A 23,521-nucleotide genomic window follows, 5' to 3' on the forward strand; every position below is an offset into this window, starting at 1 on the left:
TTCTCCTATTTATCAGTAATGTTGGTTTGGAACAACATATATATGGGTAAACAATGAAAGAATTGTTAATTTTGGATGGATTTCCCCTTGTGTTGCAGTTTTCCCCAATCCACTCTACATCTCAGAATTCTGAAAATGCAAATTAGTATAAATTCTTGTGCAGATGAACTTGTTCTGTCTTGTGACTGTCTTGTCCACAAGGTCATTATGTACTTTCAGTCAGTCTTGTGATCATTTAGTAACTTAAAAACAGGAAATGCATCTCATGGGAATAAAGGGCATGAACAAAAGCTAGCTATAAAAAGCTATTCATATTCTCAAGATAATATTGAATGAGGCACAATTTAAGAGTTGAATTGTACACAACAACGTGGTACTTTTCCTTTTAACACAGCATTTAAGATAGATATTTACATATTCTTCTTTTCTTCACTAGGGTCAACATGAAGGTCGTTGTGACTTTGAACGTGTCAAATGTGAAGCATGTCAAGCACTCATCTTGGTCAGTGAGAAAGACCGCCACAATGAGCGGGAATGCGAGGCCAGAACCCTGAACTGCAAATACTGCAAGGTCGCATTCAACTTCAAAGAAATTAAGGTAATCCAAATCCTAGAAGTGGCTTATCTTTAAGTTGACCACTGATTGGTCTGTAGTTTGTGTACATTTAATGTTTGGAGTGTTAACTAGAGCTGTAGAGTATAGCTGTTACTCCACATATTGATATGAAAATAAAAGAATTAATTCTGCTATCTGTGTCATTTATGTTTACCAAACAATAAAAGAAAAAGAGGGAATCACTTGCTGAGTAACTTTCGTAGTTTTAATAATAATCAGTTTAATTATAATTGAAACACTAATGCTTTGCAGTAATTTTACATTTACATTACAGAATATTTGGTTTCTTCATCTCTGTTTAATTTGTTTATTTCTTATATTGTATTTGTTATGGTGTTTGTTATTTGGATCTTTGTTTTTTTTATTAACACAGATAAAAAATAACTATTTTGTGATTATTAAAATAATAATTATTAATATAAGAATCATAGGAAATGAAAAGGCAAATTAATAGGAAATGAAATCCATAGGGGTTGAAACACAAAGAGTGAGGAAAATAGTTGTTGATATCATTATCTTTGCTGATTCTCCTTTCTACATTACTTTTTTGTGTCACAGGCCCATGATGAAATATGTCAGAAATTCCCCATGCAATGCAAAGACTGTGGTAAAAAGAAAATCCCCAGAGAGAAGGTTGGTCTGCATTTTCAGCCATATATTGTTTCTGCTTAAATTACAGTATTTGTCAGTATTAATGTAAATACTCTGTTAAATATATATTAGCCTGTAAAATATATATTTTTTTTCACACAATGCTTCTAATTATTTGTTGTCATAATCATGTGTTGACTTTTTTCCCTCTGATTTTCCTCTCCTTTTTTTCAGTTTCAAGAGCACATCAAGTCTTGTGCAAAGTCTAAGTCAGCATGCCAGTTCAGTGAAATTGGCTGCAGGGCGGTGGTGTGTATTTGTTTCTTATGAATGTAGTTAAGTTCAGAATAAAACTGAGGCTGTGCAAGAAATTATTGCTCAAAGGTCTACAGAAAGTATTTTATTTCATTTGTGGTGTTTTGTTACTCTCTGTTAGCTGTTCTGAAATGCTTCATAAGTTTCAAAAGCCTTGAAATAATTTGGTCACAATACTTAGAACTATGGCATCTGTTTGTGTCTTTCAGTTCATGTTTTGCTTTCGCATGATTTTTTAGAATAGAACCAAACTAATTAAATAGTCTGGAGTGTGGGTTAGAAAAGTCCTAAACTCAATGACATTGCTAGGTATTAAATGTATGCATTACTGTAATTTGTACTTGCAAAGTGAATCATTAGGGGAAATACTTTATAGATGAAAAACTAAGTAAGGTAAGGAACTGGTGTTAGGTAATTTCACAAAAATAAAAAGAATAGATTACTTATGTATTTTTTTCAGGTAATATTATTTAATAAAAGAATTATAGTTTCTCTTTGTAGTGTTTTTTAGGTTTGATAACTTATTTAATCAAATAAAAATGTTAAAGAACTAGTCATTTATAGCGGATTACTTTTTTGAGTAACTAAGCCTACCCAACAGTGATTATTATATATTCAAATAGCTTAATAATTTAATTTAATATAATTATTTTTTTTTATTCTATCTGTTTTCTTTTTATTTATTATATTTTTTAAAAGCCCATGCTATGTGTACTGTGTTAATCTAACTGAGACTTGTTATAGCACTTATATATCATTGCTCTTTTTGTTGTTTTTGATTGCTTCCACTGTCCTCATTTATAAGTCGCTTTGGATAAAAGCATCTGCTAAATGAATAAATGTAAATAGCTAGAAATATTAGATAATAGCCCCTTTCACACAGTAATACCAGTAAATTACCATAACATTTTCAGAACGACTTTACTGGTAAATACAAAAATGCAGTGTTCACACAGGCAATGGCGCTCTCTTTTTTCGGTAAAGTACCATTTATATATCAGTTTCAAATTACAGGTAAATTCTGTGACATCATTAACCAGAAATGACCTCTAAACGGCTTCACCTCCTGGTGTTGTGTTTGTAAACGTGGAGGAATATATGCGGTCAGTGTTTTTGTTCATACTTTAATTTTTGTCTAACATTCATATTCATGCAGAGCTTTTGGCCCGGAGACATCATATTAGACTGAACTACACAGCACAGAGTAAATACGTCATTTGCATAAGAATGTTTTTTTTTTAGTTTTGAATTTCAATGGCTTTGAAATGGTCCAGAGTAGATGTCTTACGTCAGCGTGTTCTGAACTCAAATGTGCTCATACCAGTAATCTTCATTCTGCATTCACACAGAGCAGATTACCGATAATTTACCGGAAATGTTACAACTTCTCATACTAATTAAAATGAATTTACAGTTGTTTTTGAAAAAGTCCTTGATCTCTTAATGGTAATTTACTGGCTAATGTGTTTGTTATTGTTGACCAAAGAACTTATTAAACATTACCTAATGATTAACATATCATTATTTAATGTAAATGCTTACAAATATCATAAAATGCTAAATTCTTATGATCAAGCACTTTTAAAAATCTACAAATTATTTTGTCAAAATTTATACAATGATTACAAGTTTATTTTTAATGTACTTTTGAATGCTAAGAAATGTCATTCAACTTCAGTCCACATATTACCTAATGCTCTTTTTCACATTTACAAATGTTGTGAAAAAAATTAGTAATTTTAAGTACTTCCAAACTATTAGTTTAATTATAATTCTTGTAAAATCTTAAAGTCTGTAAATGTCTTTTCGGGTCTTCGTTTGTTGTGTAGACTTCTACTATTTACACATCTTTACAAATATTTTTTTTATAAATATTTTTATTTTAATTTAAATTATTTATATATTTTTAAATGTTTATAAATGTTTATTAATCATTCAGTGCCTTTATGGGCATTAGACTTTTAGCTGCTGTAACAACATTTGTGTAAAGAGTGGTTATTTAAGTTTACCTAAATGTTTGCTAAAGACATAAATCACATTGTAATTTGAGTGCCTTATGGTTTTTATTGTCTCAGCACTTATGTTATAATCCTACTGTAAAACATTAAACAGAATATTCCTTGATTTATACATTATTAGAATAACACAAACCAGAAAATGATTGTTCATTTATCAAAAAAATCATAGTTCATTTATAATGTGTTTATATTACATATAAATGAATATTCCCTTATAGTAATCAAATTGATCCCTGTACACAGTTGACCACCTAATCAAATCATAAACCTACCCATTCAACCAAATCTGCCTCCAATTCTTACCTAAAATCACATCTCAGTAGCAGCAACATTAACAAAAGCTTTTAATTATTATATAGCAACTGTTAAAATCAGTTGATTTTCAAGAAGCATGCTAATAAGCAACTAGTTAATAATGAGAATTGTGTGTTAATAGTGTCTTCAATTATATGTTTAGCCCTTTCTTTCTCTTGGCAACCACAGAAAATTTTTCAACATAAATTAATAAATACTTTTAACATCAAATAAATGCTTTTATATATTTTTATGCAACCCTTTTTAATATGGTGTTAATATAAGTATTTTTACATAGGTTGACAATGGTAAGCAGCAGGAGCATGAGCAGACCAGCATGACGGAACATTTGCGTCTAATGCTAGCCGTGCTGTCCTCTGTGCGCCAGCGGGCCGAGGGGACTGGAGAGTGGCAGGAATATTCTGGACTGGGATTGTATCGTGGACCTGAAGATGCATCTCTATCGGGGGCTCATGCTGCTGGCCATAATGCAGGAAGAGGAGGCGGTCCTGGCGTACAGCAGAAAGTCACAGCATTGGAGAACATAGTGTGTGTGTTGAACAGGGAGGTGGAGCGATCGGCCCTCACCCTGGAGGCACTATCCCGTCAACATCGGTTAGACCAGGAAAAGATAGAGAGCTTGTCAAACAAGGTACTACATACACTTTGTACCTAGAAAATAATGCACTTAAATAGTTTATATAAAACGTTTGCTAAGTTGGATTTATAGGATTTTTTTTCTATCGGACAGCAGAGATGGTTTTGATGCTCTGCTTTGTGTCAGAGCATGATGCGAGGCTCTTACCTAACAGGTAACATATTATGACGTATTGACCGATCTTGTTTTATGATAAGCTGCACTCTCAGAAAAAAAGGTACAAAAGCGTCACTGGGGTTGTACCTTTTGTACCTTTTAGGTACTAATATGTTCACTTTAGGTACTTGTATCTTTAAAGTACCAATATGTACTGTTTAGGTACAAAGGTGTGCCTTTTGAAAAGGTACCTCCCCAGTTACAACTTTTGTAACTTTTTTTTTTCTGAGAGTGTGGTGTAACATTTCACTTCAGGGGATAGTTTAGACAAATTGGTCATCTTTTACTCTACCCCATGTAGTACGAAACCATGTACGCTTTTTTTTTTCTTCCATGAAACTCAAAAGAAGAAATTCTGGGAATTAACTTTCAGTAATAATAAAAGTGAAGGTGGGCAGATCTCCAAAAATAACAGAGCAACATACAGTGATAAGTGTTCTTTACAACTTCTGAAACTGATATGAGTAACTGACTTAAATTGTTCACTTGTAAATTATTCACTGAAAATCTTTTTAAATGCCTTGTTTTTTTTTTTGTTTTTTTTTATAAATCTTATTATATTCAATATTATTCATTATATGACTATTCAAACATCCCTTTTAGATAAATGTGCAACAGATGCACCTAAAAAGTGCATATTGGTGCCTTAGATTATTAATATGTATCCTTAAGGTACTACTATGAAACTTTTACAGGTAAAAAGCTGAAAAAATGGTTTCTTTATGCTTTATACTATATCCCTAGTGGTATTTTTCCCTTAAGCGTCGGTGTGTTACATTTGGGTGGGACACAGTTCTGCATTTTCCATGGAAAGAACGAAGTCATACAGGTTTGGAACAGTACGGGGGTGTGTAAATAACAACAGTGTAAACCATCCTTCTGATTTAATAGCTTTGAAAGTCAGTTTGTATTAAATAAATAAAATAAAAAAGCTGCTATAAAGAGTTGTTGGCAAGACTTGCTTTGATTTGTGAAACACAAGCAAGTTTTTCCTCCTCCAGCAGAAGAGCCTCCGCTGTCTCTGCCATGAGTCTTCATTCACATGGGATATAAAGTGGAGACCATTCAAGACTTTCTAATAACTCATCAGTTAATTGAGTTAAAAGAGTAGATTAAAATGAAAATTCTGACAATTAAATGATGACAGAAATCGTCCTTTAAAGGAATAGTTCAATAAACAATTAAAATTTTCTGAAAATTGACTCCCGATTAGGCCATCCAAGTTATAGAAGTTTTTGTTTCTTCATCGGAACAGATTTTGCGAAATTTAGCTTTACATTACTTGTGGGTGGGTGGATCCTTTGCAGTTAATGGGTGAATAAGAGTCCAAATGACCACAAGTCATCCAGTCAATCAGTTATTGTCCTACCCATACCACCAAATGTAATGTGAAGGGCTGCTTGTTTGTAAGAAACAAATCTGTAACTGTAAGAAACAAGTTCCCTGTTGTCCCTCACATCAAAATCTACAGACATACTTACTTAGAACTTTTTTTTGATTGTAAATTTCCCGATATAGAAGAGATGACTTGTTCACAATAAAAATAATAATGTGTCTAGAAAATACTCGTATTTTAGCCAAAGTAATGGTTTAAAGTTGAAAACGAATGTACTGAAAATGCTCTAAAGAATGTTGAAGACGAACATAAATGAGATTTACAGCTCTCTGCTTCCCGCAACGTCAGTCACACTCATCGGGGAAAGTGAGTGAAACACACACACAAACACACATTTTCATCAAATAATTTGTCATTAAACGCGGTTCACTTTCGCGATTTGGTACGATTGCGTTCACATAAGCAGCGAACCGTACCAGAGTTCACATGAAGTGTACCCCAGACCACCGTTTTTAAGCGGACTCGGGTACGGTTCGCGGGTGCGCACCAAAAGTGCTAGTGTGAAAGCACCCTTAAAGATTCCTAAATGCATCTACAGTACTTTCGGAAGGCCAAATAAAGTGCTTTTGCTATCGCCTAGATAACACACAGCATCTCCTTGACATGGCTGCTTTAACACTTACTGCAGTTACTGAAACCACGCCTTCTTTCTTTGTGTTAACAATTGGGCAGCATTAAGCAAATATTTCCATATCGTGACGTAGACATTTGGGGGCGTGTTTGAATGCGCTGTTTTAGGGGGATGTGGCATAGTCTTAACTTTGATAAAGAATATCTCTTGGATTTGAGACTTTAGTCTTTGCAACTTTACAGATATTCTACATGCACCAAGAGCTTGTAACACTCCAAAGAGAAAGGAACAATTTTAATTGCATCATATGACCCCTTTAAATCTAAGACACACAGAATAAAGGATTGTGTATATATTTCCTTTAAATGCTAGTATCTAACTACATTATTACAACAACATTGCTGTTTGGCAGTTTCTTAACCATGTTTCTCATTTGTGTTTGGTGACTCTTAAAGGTGCGACAGCTAGAACGGACTTTAACCATGCGAGATCTGCAGTTAGCAGAATCTGAACAGTCCTTGCGGGAGCTGCAGTTTTGTACATACGATGGAGTTTTCATTTGGAAAATTGCAGACTTCTCTCGTCGCAGACAAGACGCAGTGGGGGGCCGGGCACCTGCCATGTTCTCACCTGGTAAGGCTAAAATCAAATTAAAGGACTGTTGCAGGTTCAATACAGGGTTAAGCTTGATTGACAACATTTCCTGCCTTTAGTCAATTCTGTTTATTATTGGTATTTAAAAATGTCTATGTGTTATTGTAAATATTTATTTATTTATTTTTATGACCAAAGGAGGATTAAATGAAAATAATCAATATAATAATAGAATTGTATTTTATTGAATTTGTTTTTTATTGATTGAATTTATCTTGAATTTAATTTGAATTTAAAGTCAATACAAAATACTTTACATTTTATAAACTGGAAGTACAACTTGTCTAGTTACATTCTGAGGACCTTGACCCTTTGTGGTACAGTGCATTGACTTGGAAATTTTTCAATCTTAAGTGAAAGTTATGTACTTGACTAGTCATGGTCCTTTTATGACATTTGGATTTTCCCTCTGTTTCCAGAACATCTCACTTTCACTTTTGTAGTGTCATTCAAGAGCCCTGTGGTCTCTAAATAATCTGACATTTACTGAAAAATGTTAACAACACAAGTTGTTTTTTTTTTTATATTATGACATTACACGCTGGGCTTGAAATGTTTAATTTTTTTGCTTCATCGGATGGGGATGAAACTTGGTGACTTTTGTTGTATTACCTATATGAACACACAAAAAAAATCAAGGAGATGATTCTGATATGTTAAAGGGTCGTAAAAAAAAAGTCACACTTAGCTTCCTCCCGCCCGAAAACGGGCGACATAGGAAATGAATGGGAAATACGAAAAAATAGGAAAACTCAGAGAAACTTTTGGTGGTACAAGCTACAGATCAGCAACTGTGCTGAAAAAAAGTGTACAGCAATGAAGGGGTGACACTCTAGAACATCAAGAGTGCAAATAAGACCCCCCCCCCACACACACACACACCCACGCACACAAACACACACACACATACACAGATAAACTGGCGACTGCAACAGCAAATTTGTAGAATATTCCACATAAAATCAATAAATGAAAAAAAAAACTTGCTCAAATGCACACACACACAGACGCACACACACAGAGAGAGAGAGAGAGAGAGAGAAAGAGAGACTGGTAAGACTGCAACAGCAAATTTTGAGAATATGCAAAAATAAATAAATAAAAAATACAAAAAGAGACTCTTGCTCAAATGCAACACACACACACACACACACACACACACATTCACTCACACACACACACACATTGTGTTCCCTTTCTAACCAAATGCTATAGTTTGATTGTAATCATAATGCAAAACCTGATACTTATCTAAACATTTTTGTTAAGAAAATAAAGTAATCATCTTTTAGAATATCTAAATGTATATCTAAATAAAAAAACGAATAAGATAGAGAAATCATGTCTAAAACAACAAAAGGAATCAAAAAGCCTTTCTATATAGGATATATAGGAAGCTATAAGCAGCCTACATGCTGGTACAGGACATTACACAAAAGTGGCTATTTTTTAAAGCCACTAGATGAAGTTCTTCTCCTGGAACATTTTTTTTTTAGGCTGGTACTCTATTTTGATGTGAAATGCTGTATTTATTGAATTTTTTTTTTTAATAAATATAAAATAAAAAATGATATATTAATTCTAATGGAAAAAATAGCTCATAAAAATTATATAATTAATTCAAAGTATCATAAAAAATTCTAAAAATTCTAAATAATAATCAGAAAACATTATAGAACAAAAATATATTTGATTGGTTATCCTGGGAAAAAGTAAAGTACAATTTTAAGGCTTCGCCCATTTTCGGGCGGGAGGAAGCTAAATGTGACCCCTTTACGAAGAAGCCCAGAGGGTTGAAAAAGATGCATGAGAGTTTCCAAAATAATACTAAGCAGCACATCACTATTTCAACATTGATAATAATATAATTTGTTACTTGAGCCTCAAATCAGCATAAAAGAATGATTTCTGAAGGGTCTTGTGACACTGAAAACTGGAGAAATGGCTGCTGAAAATTCAGCTTTGCCATCAAAAATAAATTAAATTTTAATATTTCAAAATATAAACCACTATTTTAAGTTGTAGTTATATTTAACATTATTATTGTTTCAAGTAGATTTTCGAGAATATTTCCCACCTCATGTGTGTGTATATAAACTTGATTAATTGATATAAGTGATATAATTATACCAGTTATATCATTTCAATTATATAAAATCATTTAATTAATCTTGGTGTATTTTATATTATTTTTGTGCTATATCATTATCTTTTATATTTTTAACCATGTAAAAACTCAATGTTTTTTGTCTGTTTTGTCAAAGTAAAGTTCAGTGCGTTAAAACTAAGTAATAATCTGAGAAACAGTTTTAAATATTTGGGAGTCTTTGAGTTGCAGGGAATGATTTCTTCACATTCAGTGTTCAAAGCTGATTTTAGTAGCATATTAGCATTTTAGTCAACCTTAGTAATATTTTGTCCATGCTTTTACCATTTTCATTTTTTTTTTTTTTTTTTTTTTAGCGTTCTACTCCAGTAAATATGGGTATAAGATGTGCCTGAGACTTTACCTGAATGGTGACGGCACAGGCCGGGGCACTCATCTGTCTCTATTTTTTGTGGTCATGAGGGGCAAATATGATGCCTTGCTGAAGTGGCCCTTTAGCCAGAAGGTAAATGATCAGCTATTATTTTACTTTCTCTTTTGGTTTTTTACTGACTCTTTCCTTTTCGTCTTTTATTTAGTGATGTGATACAGACTAAAGCATTACAGTACCACTTGTGTAGTTTGGATGCAGAGTTGTAGACTTTTATAGCAGGGACTGAATGTTGTAGCTATTCCATTGTATTCTACACTTTATATAAATATATTTTATTGAATATTACATGTACAATAGACTATGGAGAATTAAGGGGGTGGAGGTTGTTTTAAGTAAGGCTTAGTATTCTGGGTTACCACATTTACTACATGTATTTAATATAACTGCATGCTCTTGCTATAGGGTTAATGCTAGGGGTAGGGTTTGGTTTTTGGTTAACTACATTTATAATTGTGCTTAATTTACCATTATTTTTTTAAGTATGTGAAGTGTCACACCACATACATATACAAGCATATTTTTTCTGCACCTATTACAGCATTTACACCACATGTAAAGCCGGCATAGCAGAAGCAAAGCAGAAGTGGGAGTGCTGTGATCGTCTTTGACATTATATGGCTTGTAGTTCCTATCACTCTTCTGTTCTTTCCTGCCAGGTGACATTGATGTTGTTGGACCAGAACAACAGAGAGCACATCATTGATGCCTTTAGGCCTGACGTGAGCTCCACATCTTTCCAGAGACCCATCAGTGAGATGAACATAGCCAGTGGTTGTCCTCTCTTCTGCCCTCTAGCCAAGCTGGCAGGCAAAAGCTCATATTTGAGAGATGACACCATATTTATTAAAGCCATAGTTGACCTCACTGGCTTATAAAGCTCTGGAATTACTCATAATAATAATAATTTATGATATTATTATTATTATTATAATTATTATTATATCTCAGCTGCGGAAGCCAAACAATTTTAAGTATTAGATAAATTATAATATAAATTATAACATATTTATATATTGATTTATTTGGAGAAATATAAACTAAATTATAGCAATATTAATATGTGCATGTATGGAGTGGATGTGCTCAGACTTCCACTCCAATAATTGCACTATTTTGGTATAGCTCAATGTTTAAAACACAATATATATTTATTATAATACATATTTATAAATAAACATTAGTACACATTATATTTGAATAATTTAACAATACCTACATTTAGTATTATATACAATACAAAAATATAACTTATGTTACGTGACCTTAAGGTTTGGCAGTTTTATGCATTTACTGTACTTGTAGCAGTATTTATCATGCTGTTAAATATGGGATTTCATCAGGATGCTAAATACATCTTTGAGCACATTTAGAGGCTTGAACACTTTTGCTAGAAGTATAGTGTAAGTATATAAATAGCTATGTAAGTCACCAGAACCTGTGAAACCTACTAGAAAGGCTGTGTAAATCAATCAGCTTATTGAAATGAATCGTGTTGATTGTTCTTTTAAACAAGCTCTTGGATACAGCATGTGCACAAGGCTGCAATATTTACAAGTCCGAAACCTTAGCAGGACTGAAAATAAATCTCGACTAACCAGTGCTTTGATTCACTTAATAACTGGCCCATTTGTAAACATCATCTGATCTTGGGTCCGGCTTTTTGTTTGGGCTTGAGCATTAAATGGCTTCACGGTTTAAGAGATGTAGATGTTTAATTCGCTTCAAACCCTTATAAAAGGTACCAGAATTTTTCTGCAACATCATTATACACTAGGTTAGCATGTTTTATGATTCAAAGGGTGAATTAGATGCAGTATAAATCCTGCTGCTGGTAGATAACACTCCAAGTACTTGTTACTTGTAATATTGGAAACAGTTGTTTTGGTGGAAAAGAGGAAAAAGAGAAATGCGAGAGAGAGAGAAAAAAATATGTTAAACTTTTTAAAATCAAATTATTTACTATTCAGCTGTCATGTATTGATTTGTTTTTTTATCTATCAATTATATAGCAGATCCGTAAAGTGAGTATTTTTAGTATTGGTTTAGATATCAATGTTTTATTAGCATGAGTTTATACAGTAATAGAGAGCTATAATACAATGTGTGGCAAAATTGCTTTTCCTGTCATATGAACAGTGTCGTGTTCAGTATCTAATAACTCTTATATATTCAATGGTGTCTATGATTTGTTTGAAATGCTATATATCAATTTGTAACATCAATAAACTGCTTATGATATGTTCTCTAAAGAGTTATGAATATTTTATCCAGTCCTAGTCTTGAGTAAAAATACAAACGTAGGACATGGCAATGCTACGTAATTCACACTGCATCTGGTAAAAGAAAAACTTTTTAATGGGTCAAATAAATGTTACACATTCTACAGTACAAAATCTACTGATATCCAATAGCCAAAGGGCAGATGGAAAAATCAAATGCACAAGCTCAAACATCACACAGGGTATCAGGTCCATTAAAAATAAAACAACTGATGTTCTCTCAACTACAGAGACAAATGCTCCAACTACAATTATTATTACAAGGAGATCAAATTGAAATAACTTGATGTGCATAAATAAAATCTTAAGGAACCAAAATTAAATAAACAAAAATTACCATACACTAGTAACAATAGAGCTGAGCTTCACCCATGTAGACCATTTATGTGAGGCATGGGGGAGCACTTTAGAGTTACTTTTTCATTACATATGAGATTGCTGATGCTGAGATGCTGGTAAATAATGTGACCTCATGACACAGAAAGGTGAAGTGCTGGAAGTGAGGTAAAAAGGCTTATGGATATGAAGTAGCAAAGCACCTTGATGCTACATAATATATCTCAGTGCTATGAAGTCACAAAGCTCACCTACATAAACATGTAATGGAAAATGAAATGGTCGGTGTTTGTGCTATTTTTCTTCAGCTTTTTGGTAGTTTTAGTCCAACCTAAACAAATTGTTTTTAAATATTTAACACTAGATAAATATAAAATTAATATGCCACCATAACAGAAGTGCAGCACTGGTGCATTATTAAAACCAAATGATTTTATAAACTAAACGTTCAACATGAAGGCTTTGAACTTCTTTGGAATTTTTACATTTTCAATATAGTATATATACTATATTTTTATTTCATGCAAACCTGTATGACGCAATCCATATGGACAACGGACACAACTGATTTAAAAAAGTCTATATGGGGTAGCTCAGGAGTAAACATCTGCATTGTCATTCTGTAATGAAGCTACAATCAAACTTCTCCTTTACATAAAACAGGAGTATGATTGTTGTGTTGTATGATTGTAGCAGAGTGTAGATTTTTCTGTTAGGATTTAAACACTTTGACCATGTCCTTGTTCTAAACATCAGGCTGCCTGTATAACAAAGGTGGCAACAAAATATGTGCCTCATTCATTATAACAGGGTTAAATGGGTTTTCAAATCACACACGTGACACATATACGTGAATGCAACCTTAATATCCTTGGTTCTTTGCTCTTGAAGTCGCATGTCCTCTTAATGTGCGTCTCCTATGTTTTCATGTGCATCAGCAATCTTTCACCAGTATAGAGTTTCTTTTGTTGCTTCTCATCTTCCGGCTATCTGTTGGTCACGGCACATCCTGCAAAAGGAAGACACAAGAATGCATGCATACTTGTTCTTCTCATAGAGACCACTGTGGAATCCTCAGTTTTTTGACCTCACACGTGTCCATCTACTCATGGAGTGTCCTTCTGTGGTGCTTTCCTCTTGCGTTACGCCCGCCAGGGTCCAGGTCAAGGTTTACCATTCAGATTAGCACTTCTGCGGCCAAGCAAGGAGGAGAGCAGTTTGTGAGCCCGAGGGGGGCGCTGGGGTGCCTCGGCGAGCCGTACCATGCGCGGTGAGCGCCATACTTTAATAGTGGAGTCATCACTGGCAGACAGCAGCAGCTCCTGGTCTGCTGGACTGAAGGCCACAGAGTTGACCACATCATCGTGTTTCAAGCGAGCCAGACAGATGTTGTAGTGCCGGTCCCAGATGTAACCATGCTTGTCCTCTGCACCGCTACACAAACAATTACATGAATTAGACAATTAACAATTCTAGGGCAGTTATTATGACTCAGTTTTTATATTTTGTTTGTCAAGCATTTAATGATGGTTCAGATGAGTAAAAATAATAATAATTTGTATAATTAGTATGGCTAATTTACATTTTAGCCAATATTCTTTTAATTAGGATATAAAAATAATTAATATTGTGGATTCTGCCATGATTTTAAAATGCATGATAACTCATAAGTATTAGAGAGATATTTGGATAGCATCTGTGACAAAAAAAAGTGGACAAAATTGGGAAGTTCAAATTCATTAGTGTGGATCAGTTCAATGAACAGTTATTTACTGTCATTCAAATATTGCTCAGGCATGTGATCAGCTAGAGACAAGAATATGGGTATAAATTGATATTCTATAGTCTTTGACTGAACTGAGCTGGATGATCACTGAATTCAACTGCATTTAACTGAAAATTGTGTGTTTTCTATTGCCATTTTGCCTTACTGACACACTACTTTCCCATTTATTACTCAAAAGTGCATTGACACAATCTTTATTTGTTAAAAGCACTATATATATATATATAAAAGTCAAGTCACATTTATTTATGCATTCATCATGTGAAAAACCAGAATGTAATTACAAGTTTACAATGACCTTTAAAGCTTAATTAGTCATGCAAACGGTCCTGTTATTAAACACTCAAATGCTTTAACAAATTTAATCCCCTCAATGCGATTCCTGCAACATTAAAAAAAAAAACTTCTTTTCAAAAACATTTTCCTGATGCTGCAGCAATGCCGTTTGCTTGTCGGTTTAGTGTTGTATCAGCCAGTGAAAGAATTGACTTAAGAAATTACTTCTATTGAATCTTTACACTGTTTAATAGCATGTATTTAGAGGAGATAGACCTGTCATTTGGAGCATAAGTGAACAGACCAAAAAATCTTTTAACTACTGAAAAAAAAAGGGGGCTGTAAATTACCTGGCGACAAAGTCTCGGCTGACGTCAAGGAAGATAAAGAAGCACTCATCATTGGGTGTGAAGGCCCGGTGGGCTCGAAGGCTGCGGCGTTCCTCTCTAAGACTCTTCAGATCAATCACATGCAGGTCTATCTCCTCTGCGATGGGTGGAGGGGACATGGGGTCAGAGATCACACAGCCTGCTGGCCACGCTCGACTGTTCACGTACAAGTACCTGTGAATAGACAAACACGGTTGCCATTTCCCAAGATAATACTTTGATTTCAGCAGAGTTTTCAGGAATTGTTGTCCATGATTTTCATGGCCTTTTAAATATTTTAGTTAAAACATTGTAGAGACTGATTAAGTGGAAATGAATAGACTGCAATGATTACACTTTATAAGTATCTATAAAGGTGCTGCAAGTCATTTTTTTATTTAACTTAAGAATGATATACCATAAGATGTTTCCAGGTATTTAGGAAACTGATGAGTCTGAGGAAGAGGGGGTGGGAGAAACAACACTCTCCAATATGTTGAATTTGGACTGGAGTACCCATTTTAATGGCTAACTGTCAAATTACTGCTCCTTCATAAGATGAAAAGATGAAGTTTTCTAAGCCTGCTTGCGCCCCCAGGAGGAAGACTGTGTGACTTTGTACCCCATTGAAACACAAGAGCAACATCCTGGTAATCACTCACAGCATCATAGATAATATTGTACACAAAGTGATTCTCTTTTTAGAATTTGAAAGGCTGTATGAATTTGCTGAGTAAACTACATTAGCCCAAATTTAGTGTTCTACCGCTGCACAACACACACCTATGGTCAGGTGACAGACCCATGCCAATGATGTGGCCATGTATGTCAATCACATGATCCAGTGAGTCGAAGAATTCCTCTGTACTGCGCTCCTCTCCCAACACAGGACCGCACGTCGTCATTTGATCAGGCATTATCCGCTTGATGCCTGAAACAAACAAACAGCCTGGAATGAGCAGGTTAAGTAATAGTAATTTACACAGTGTCCCATTAGAGACATAAGCGCATACTCACCTATTTGGTGAGGTGAATAGGTAAGGTTGCCGGTGATGAAGAGGAGGTAGGTCTTGTCCTCTCCTTCTCCAGGAGCTGAGGGAGACACCAGGTTTGGATCAGGAGCTTTGGTGCGTCTGCTGCCCATCAACCTGGCCACCTTTGTCTCCAACTCTCGTTCACAGGCAGCTATGCTCTGATGACCCTAATGCCAGCAAATACAGAAACTGCACATGTAACTGACAACATGCAATAACAGCTGAAGAGATGTTTTGAAAGTCATGTTTAAGCTGTTGCTATAATATTGATTGCTGTAATTTCATTTCAGCTGCATTTGTGGCAGTTGTTTCAGAAGTTAAGCAAGTTATTACAATTATTAACAATTTAGGTCACACTTTAGTTTGGAGATCAATTCTTATTAACTATAACTTTTGCATCGAGCAAAAGCAAAATATTACTAATGCATGTTTATTCAAAACAAGACTATCTCTGGAAAAAAAAAGTTCATAATGTTTAAAATAATGTTTATAAACCATTTATAATTAAGTTGCATAAACAACTACAAACAAAACGGCATCATGTATGTACAAACCAGATTCCAAAAAAGCTGGGACACTACAAATTGTGAGTAAAAAAGGAATGGAATAATTTACAAATCTCATAAACGTATATTTTATTCACAATAGAATATAGATAACATATCAAATGTTGAAAGTGAGAGATTTTGAAATGTCATGCCAAATATTGGCTCATTTTGGATTTCATGAGAGCTACACATTTCAAAAAAGTTGGGACAGGTAGCAATAAGAGGCCGGAAAAGTAAAATGTACATATAAGGAACAGCTAGAGGACCAATTTGCAAATTGTCAGACGAATCAAAAATTTAAGTTCTTTTTCGAAAACTGGGACACCATGTCATCCGGACTAAAGAGGACAAGGACAACCCAAGTTGTTATCAGCGCTCAGTTCAGAAGCCTGCATCTCTGATGGTACGGGGTTGCATGAGTGCGTGTGGCATAGGCAGCTTACACATCTGGAAAGACACCATTAGCGCCGAAAGGTATATCCAAGTTCAGGAACAACATATGGTCCCATCCAGACATCGTCTCTTTCAGGGAAGACCTTGCATTTTCCAACATGACAATGCCAGACCACATACTGCATTATTTACAACATCATGGCTGCTTAGAAGGAGGATCCGGGTACTGAAATGGCCAGCTTGCAGTCCAGATCTTTCACCCATAGCAAACATTTGGTGCATCATAAAGAGGAAGATGCAAAAAAGAAGACCTAAGACAGTTGAGCAACTAGAAGCCTGTATTAGACAACAATGGGACAACATTCCTATTCCTAAACTTGAGCAACTTGTCTCCTCAGTCCCCAGACGTTTGCAGACTGTTATAAAAAGAAGAGGGGATGCCACAGAGAGGCAAAATTATACATTTTCTCAGTTTAAACATTTGATATGTCATCTAGGTGGTATTCTGAATAAAATATGGAAATTTGAAACTTCCACATTATTGCATTCTGTTTTTATTCACAATTTATACAGTGTCCCAACTTTTTTGGAATCGGGTTTGTATGCATTGTTTAACACAAAGGGCCAAAAGCCAATCACAGAGTACATTTTTCATTTAAAAACAAAAGTTGCAGTGGGATGGGAAAAAATCCCACTATGAAGTCTTGAGAAATGTTTTTTTCAAAGTTGAACTTGCATGAAATTTATTAAATCTAAAAATGCAGCTCTTTTATGCGAGACGCGATAGCAACGGTGATAGATGTACCTCTAGAAAATGTGGTAAATATGCATTCTGTGGCCATGTCCACACTCACCTTTTTCTCTCCTTTTTGGCCTTCCGTCCACACGGAGACAGCGTTTTTATCAAGGAAAACTGAGCTTTTTGAAAACGCTCTCCAAAGTGGATATATTTTAAACCGCCATTTTCCCGATGTAGTGTGGACTGTGAAAACTGGTATTTTAGAACGATGACGCAAGTTTAGTCAATGTGACGTATATTCTACCAAGAGATATCCGTGTTTATATTGGTGTTGTGCACATTATGTGCTATGCACTTTCACACTATTGCTTTAGATGTGTTACTTTGTACACTCTTCATATCACAGTCCTACAAAGCTTGAAGCAAATTTACTCACAATCGCTATTTGCGGCAAACCATGAGGGCAGCTGCGTTATAGAACAGACATACAATCGTGAGTATGTGCAACCTGGATGCGTCAATGAATGGTGAGTTCTATTTGTATAGAAAATAAATAAATACTCCATGGCAGTGCTTTGCAACCCTGTTCCCTAGGATGAACCCTGGCTGGTGAGAGCAGGGGGCAATGGTGGGGATAGTTGGCAGAAGGAAAGTCATCTTCAAAGATACTTCCAAGACAGGTTGGGGAGCCCTGTGCGAAGGCCACCCGTCCTTTGGCGTCTGGATTAGTGCAGAAAGCAAGCTCCATATCAACCGTCTGGAAATGCTGGCTGTATGTTGAGCTCTCTATGCTTTTTTTTACCACTCTTGACAGGGAACCACGTCCTAGTCCGTTCAGAAAACATGACAGTGGTGTCCTTCATAAATCGCCAAGGCGGGCTCTCCTGAAAACCCCTATTCACTCTTATTCACTCTAGTAAAAAGCAACCTAGAGTGGGCCCGGCACCACCTGCTCTCATTAAGAGCAGCGCATGTGCAGGGTGTTCAGAATACAGGGGCGGACATTTTGTCCCGGAGCAACCTCCCTTCATAGGAATGGAGGCTCCATCCTCAGACTGTTCAAAGGATTTGGGGCGTCTTTGGGAGGGCAGAGATTGACCTCTTAACCTCCGAAGACAATTCTCATTGGCCAGTATATTTTTCGAAAATCAAGGATTCTCTGGCCCATGACTGGCCCAGGCTCCTCTTTTATGCTTTTCTCCCAGGTCATCAGACGAATCAGGAAGGATGCCAAGGTCCTCCTGGTAGCCCCTCTGTGGAGGAGCCAACAATGGCTCTCGGACCTGTCGCAATTGTCGCTTACGGAGCCATGGCAGATCCCCTTGAAACGGGACCTCTTCTCTCAAGCACAGGAGTCAATAGACCTCCCAGAGAACGTCATGAATACCATATTGCAGGCTAGAGCTCCATCGACAAGGCACCTCTATAGCATTAAATGGTTAGTTTTCACCACTCGGTGCACAGCCCGGAGTGAAGACCCGTTCACTTGTGACATATCTCAGATATCGTCCTTGCTCCAAAACTTAATGGATACAGGTTACTCCCTCTACAACTTGGTTGTTCATTTTCTGAAGGGTGCTAGAAGGCTGAACCCTCTTCACCCCTTCACAATCCCCACATAGGACCTATTCATGGTTCTTAGGGGCCTCAAAGAGCCACCCGTCAAACCACTTCAGATCGCTGACTTATGTTCTCGGTCACTGAAAACCACTCTGCTCTGCTAGTGCTGCTAGCATTGGTTAAACGAGTAGGAGACTTACAGGCACTCTCTGGGAGTCCCTCTTGTCTTGAGTTTGGGCATGGCGACTCCAGGGTCATCCTAAAGCCAAGGCACAGTTATGCCTTACTTCGTACAGAGGGGTTAGAGCACACTCCACAAGGGGCATGGCCTCCTCGTGGGCGTAGTCTAGCAGTATGTCTATTGCAGAAATCTATGCGGCGGCCGGCTGGGCCTCACTGTCCACATTTGTCAGGTTCTACAACCTGGATATTCCTGTGCTACAAATGCAAGTCCCGTCAGCTTAAGCCCACCATCATGGTCAGTTTTTGCTTGTTGTCCAGCCTAGGACCCTGACTGCGTCCAGCTCCTTAGTGTTAGTTTAAGTCCCCTACACATTCTCAGGCCCCTTGGCACCTGAACTGTAGGAGGTCAGCAAGATGACTGATGTAACTACATCCCCGGTTGGTCTGGGATACTTTACGTATTCGTTACAAGCCCTTCTCAGTGCTCTAGGCGAATACCATGTCATTCTTCCTGATAGCACGGCGTGATTGTATTGTCCCTATGGCGTCTTAGCCTACACAGCTTACAACGCAGTACGTGTGTAGTATCAAAAGTGAACGTACTTAACTACTAATGTAATCTCGGTTCCCTTAGATATGGAACGAGTACTGCGTACTTTGCCATGCTATACGCAAGGACACCTCATATTGTTGTTTCAGTTGCATTAAGTCAGTTTGCTTGGGGGACGGCCACTTACGTATATAGCCCGATGCCCCGCCCCTTTTGGCAGCCAATCCAATGCTTTTGTTGTGGAAGAACATTTTCAAAAATGGAAAAATGAAACAAAACATTTCCCATATTCCCAGAAGATCGATGTATTCTATATCTTGTAATCATGGGAAAAAAGTCTTTACAACTGTAAATGTAAACACAATAGAATTCCTTTATATATATCAAATCTTGAGTGGTGAATGTAGATGCAGTGATCCCTTGGGTTCTTACATGTATAACATGCTGAATCGCGGATGGTTTAAATGGGGGCAGATGTGCTGAAACTCTTTTTGCTCCTCGCTCCTCATCCTCCTCATCTTCACTGTCTGTGTTTCCCAGATCAAAGAAGAGAGGCTGGTGCTGCTGTGTCCGCTGAGCTTGAGCTTCATAGTCCAGAAGGAGGTCCGGAGATTCGTGTCGACGGCAGTGGGCCACCATCACTGTGCGGATAGTGCTGGCATTGATGTTCTGGATCTTAAACAGACGCTTTACTACATTCACATTTTCTGACTCAATGTCCTAAACATGGAGAGGAGTAACACAGAGTGAGTAGTTAGGAAAAATTTTTATCTAATAGCTACAAAAATCCGTACCCATTAGATGTTTAGCTAGTTTATTGTATGTTATTGGCATAATCTAATTTGGCTACAGATTCTTATAATTAATTAACCAAAATGAAAATAAGTGGAAGATTATGATGGGTCTCATCAAATATATATTTTTTTTGTAACAAAGTCTATGGAATGAACAGAAAACACTGTTTTATCACTGAGTAAAACATTGCTTAACAAAACGAAAAAATATTTAATGGCCAGTAGGAAATTTAGCTTTTCTTTTTTTCAATTCATCAACTACACAACTACATCATGCACATCACTTTAAGACCTTAAAGAAATGAACACATCTGGACCTGGAAGGCTTTGTTGAGCCAGAGCACAGAGCAAGAGGTCATGTTGCCAATCCAGTGCAGGTTACCAGAGATCAGGTGAGACTCATTCAGCCAGCAGCCGAACACATCATATGGCTTATTTCTCACACGAGACAGCAGAGTGTAGTTCTCTATAAATCCAAAACAACAACATCAATCAGAAATCTATTTAGAGTGGGTGTGTGCAGTTGATGTTTGTAACAGCTGTCTTTACCCAAACTGATGACTGCAATCTCTCCAGAAGAGGAGGGATGTGGGCCCAGGTATACCCCTGACACCAGCAGCAGTGTGTCGTCGGAGTTAAACTGGGAGAACTGAGTGTAGCCCCAGTTAAACTGCCGCATACTGGAGCTGTGAACCAAAGAGATGTTGCCATCTGATCTTTCCGTGTCCCAAAGCTGTAAAAGCACATTGTGTGAATGTTTGTTACTCAGTGAATAACAAATAACATTATTTTTATATTTATTTAGCATCAAAATCTTAGTCTAAATGTAACATATTATGAAAATCTGACTTTTTCCAATGTTTAAGTGCTATAATCTGTGTATAACCCATTGTATCTACCAACCCAGAAATGTGTAAATGAACAACCCAGTACATTTTTTTGGAAAGCATTTTTCTGCAAGCTTGTGAAAAAACGACCTGTGACATAGAAAAGGGATCTTCTTATAATATTAGCACCCCTTAATCTGTTTCCAACCACAGCACCCATTCTGTTTTTGCAAGCAACAACTGTGTACCATTTCTAAAGCCACAGCAAAAGTTTGAGCAAAACATGCTCAATGTTCTGTCTTTGGCTGCACTGACAAGTACAGAACACTATTTAGAGTCCCAGCCTAGACAAGAAAACAGTTGATTTATTGATTTAGTTGATTTATTGATTTATTTACTGTATGCTTCTGCCACACAGATCTAATATGAACATGCAATTTATTTTCCAGCTGTTTATCTTCACAGATAAAACAGACTGTTTTTGTAACTCATGTGTTTTTAACATAAACTAAAGGTTCTTTTTCATGTTTGCATCTTGCTGTAAAAACCATTCATTTTACAATTTTTTTTTTTACAAACGTTTAAGTTTAATAACACTTAAAATGTCAAGTAAAATATATTTCCTTGCACCCAGAAACATGAATGTGCACATCAAAACTATTGTTTTCAAAATCTTAAAAATACATTTTAAGGTAAAATATATTTTCTACAATTATCATAACTTATGAATTATCATAACAAATAACAAAAAATTAAGTGTCATGTCACTGACCTGTTAGAATTGCTATTATTTGCTTTGAAAATCATTAAATGCATAACCTGTTCTCATTTGTGCTAGGAACATTTAATACATTTATTAATATGATGACAAATTAGGCTGAAGAATTATAAAGGATTATAAAAAATAAAAAGAATGTGTAACAACATCAGTGTTATGCAGTACTGTGACATGCAAACTATTCAGATGTCCGTTTTCTGTTGCATATAACCATAGATATTGCATGTTATTATTAATGGCATATGCAATTTATTTATGTCATTCAGACATTTATCTGTTGGATTATAAATCATAAATACGTGTAAACATTTGAAATTTGAGGGGAAAAAATCTTGTTTTCATCTTTATGAAGCGAACAGAAGGCAGTCTTGCCTTAACAGTACAGTCTTTGGAGCAGGAAGAGAAGCGATGTCCACGGTGAGAGAAGGCCAAATGCAGGACCTGATCATGATGCTCCTTCAGTGTCTGAACCTCTACACAGGGAATGCAGTCATAAAGCCGCTTGAACTCCCTGTACCACGACTCAGCAGCTGCACACACGCATGAAAAGCACAGTTACTTTCAAAAGGTGCAGGAAGTGCTACCACAGTGTGGCATTCATACATGAAGAGGGTAAGGAAAGGAAGTGGCAAAATTTAAGCACCCTCACATGTCTTTTACTACTTACTGGATTAGTAGTAAAAGGCCACATGTATCTATTTCACTTTGGTTTTGCAAAATAAACACTTAATTACTTTTGGCCACAGATGTGAAGGTGTGTGCTTATTTATTTTACACATTAATTAATTGCCTATGATGCAGTTTATATAAAAGTTCAACTCCAGCCGCAGTACCAGGGTGGCGAGGCACAGAGCGTGGGACGCAGTAGTAGTTGTAGAACAGCTCCTTCCAGAGGAATTCATCCCGTGACACAGAAAACCACTGACGACAGGTGAAGCCTGCACTCAGCACTGCCTTATGAGGTAGATGCAAGAAGATTTCCAGCACCAGGCTGTCCGGTAAGCCAGGGCCACTTGCCATTCTGACATCCTGAAAAAACATAACATTAAAGATGACTTTTAACCGATTACATCAAAAAAGGCTATTTTGCTAGTGTTATATTAAAAAAGGCTAATAGCTATTCATCCAATCATTAACAATGGCTATTTTGCGCTACTAAACATTCATTTTTCTCTGGGACCTTATCTCTGTTGATAATTGTGCTGTTGCTCACAGAAACCTGGTAAACACCAAATAAGCATAATGAACTTAATTTGCTCTC

The 23,521-nt window shown here is 36.2% G+C and overlaps 2 protein-coding genes across 4 annotated transcripts in view; one reads left to right on the forward strand and one right to left on the reverse strand.

Moving 5' to 3' along the window:
* LOC132140796 (TNF receptor-associated factor 2-like) overlaps nt 1-11,723 on the forward strand; it is a 54,650-nt gene extending 42,927 nt beyond the window's left edge. For all 3 annotated transcript variants that reach the window (XM_059549780.1, XM_059549778.1, XM_059549779.1), the window contains 7 exons: nt 437-598; nt 1,175-1,249; nt 1,442-1,516; nt 4,133-4,486; nt 7,071-7,248; nt 9,733-9,881; nt 10,466-11,723. In XM_059549780.1, coding sequence (XP_059405763.1) covers nt 437-598; nt 1,175-1,249; nt 1,442-1,516; nt 4,133-4,486; nt 7,071-7,248; nt 9,733-9,881; nt 10,466-10,684 — 1,212 coding nt within the window. In that variant the 3' untranslated portion in view covers nt 10,685-11,723. The remainder of the gene's footprint in view (nt 1-436; nt 599-1,174; nt 1,250-1,441; nt 1,517-4,132; nt 4,487-7,070; nt 7,249-9,732; nt 9,882-10,465) is intronic.
* Nucleotides 11,724-13,084: 1,361 nt separating this feature from the next.
* On the reverse strand, nt 13,085-23,521 carry LOC132140797 (F-box/WD repeat-containing protein 5-like). The gene is made up of 9 exons (XM_059549781.1): nt 23,094-23,521; nt 22,633-22,790; nt 21,205-21,388; nt 20,973-21,121; nt 20,294-20,581; nt 15,872-16,055; nt 15,638-15,785; nt 14,837-15,049; nt 13,085-13,858 (listed from the first exon to the last, which is right to left on the reverse strand). The coding sequence occupies exons 1-9, from the start codon at nt 23,299-23,301 to the stop codon at nt 13,588-13,590; spliced, it is 1,803 nt and encodes a 600-aa protein (XP_059405764.1). The 5' UTR covers nt 23,302-23,521; the 3' UTR covers nt 13,085-13,587.

The sequence above is a fragment of the Carassius carassius genome, chromosome 5, assembly GCF_963082965.1.
Source record: "Carassius carassius chromosome 5, fCarCar2.1, whole genome shotgun sequence".
Lineage (NCBI taxonomy): Eukaryota > Metazoa > Chordata > Actinopteri > Cypriniformes > Cyprinidae > Carassius > Carassius carassius.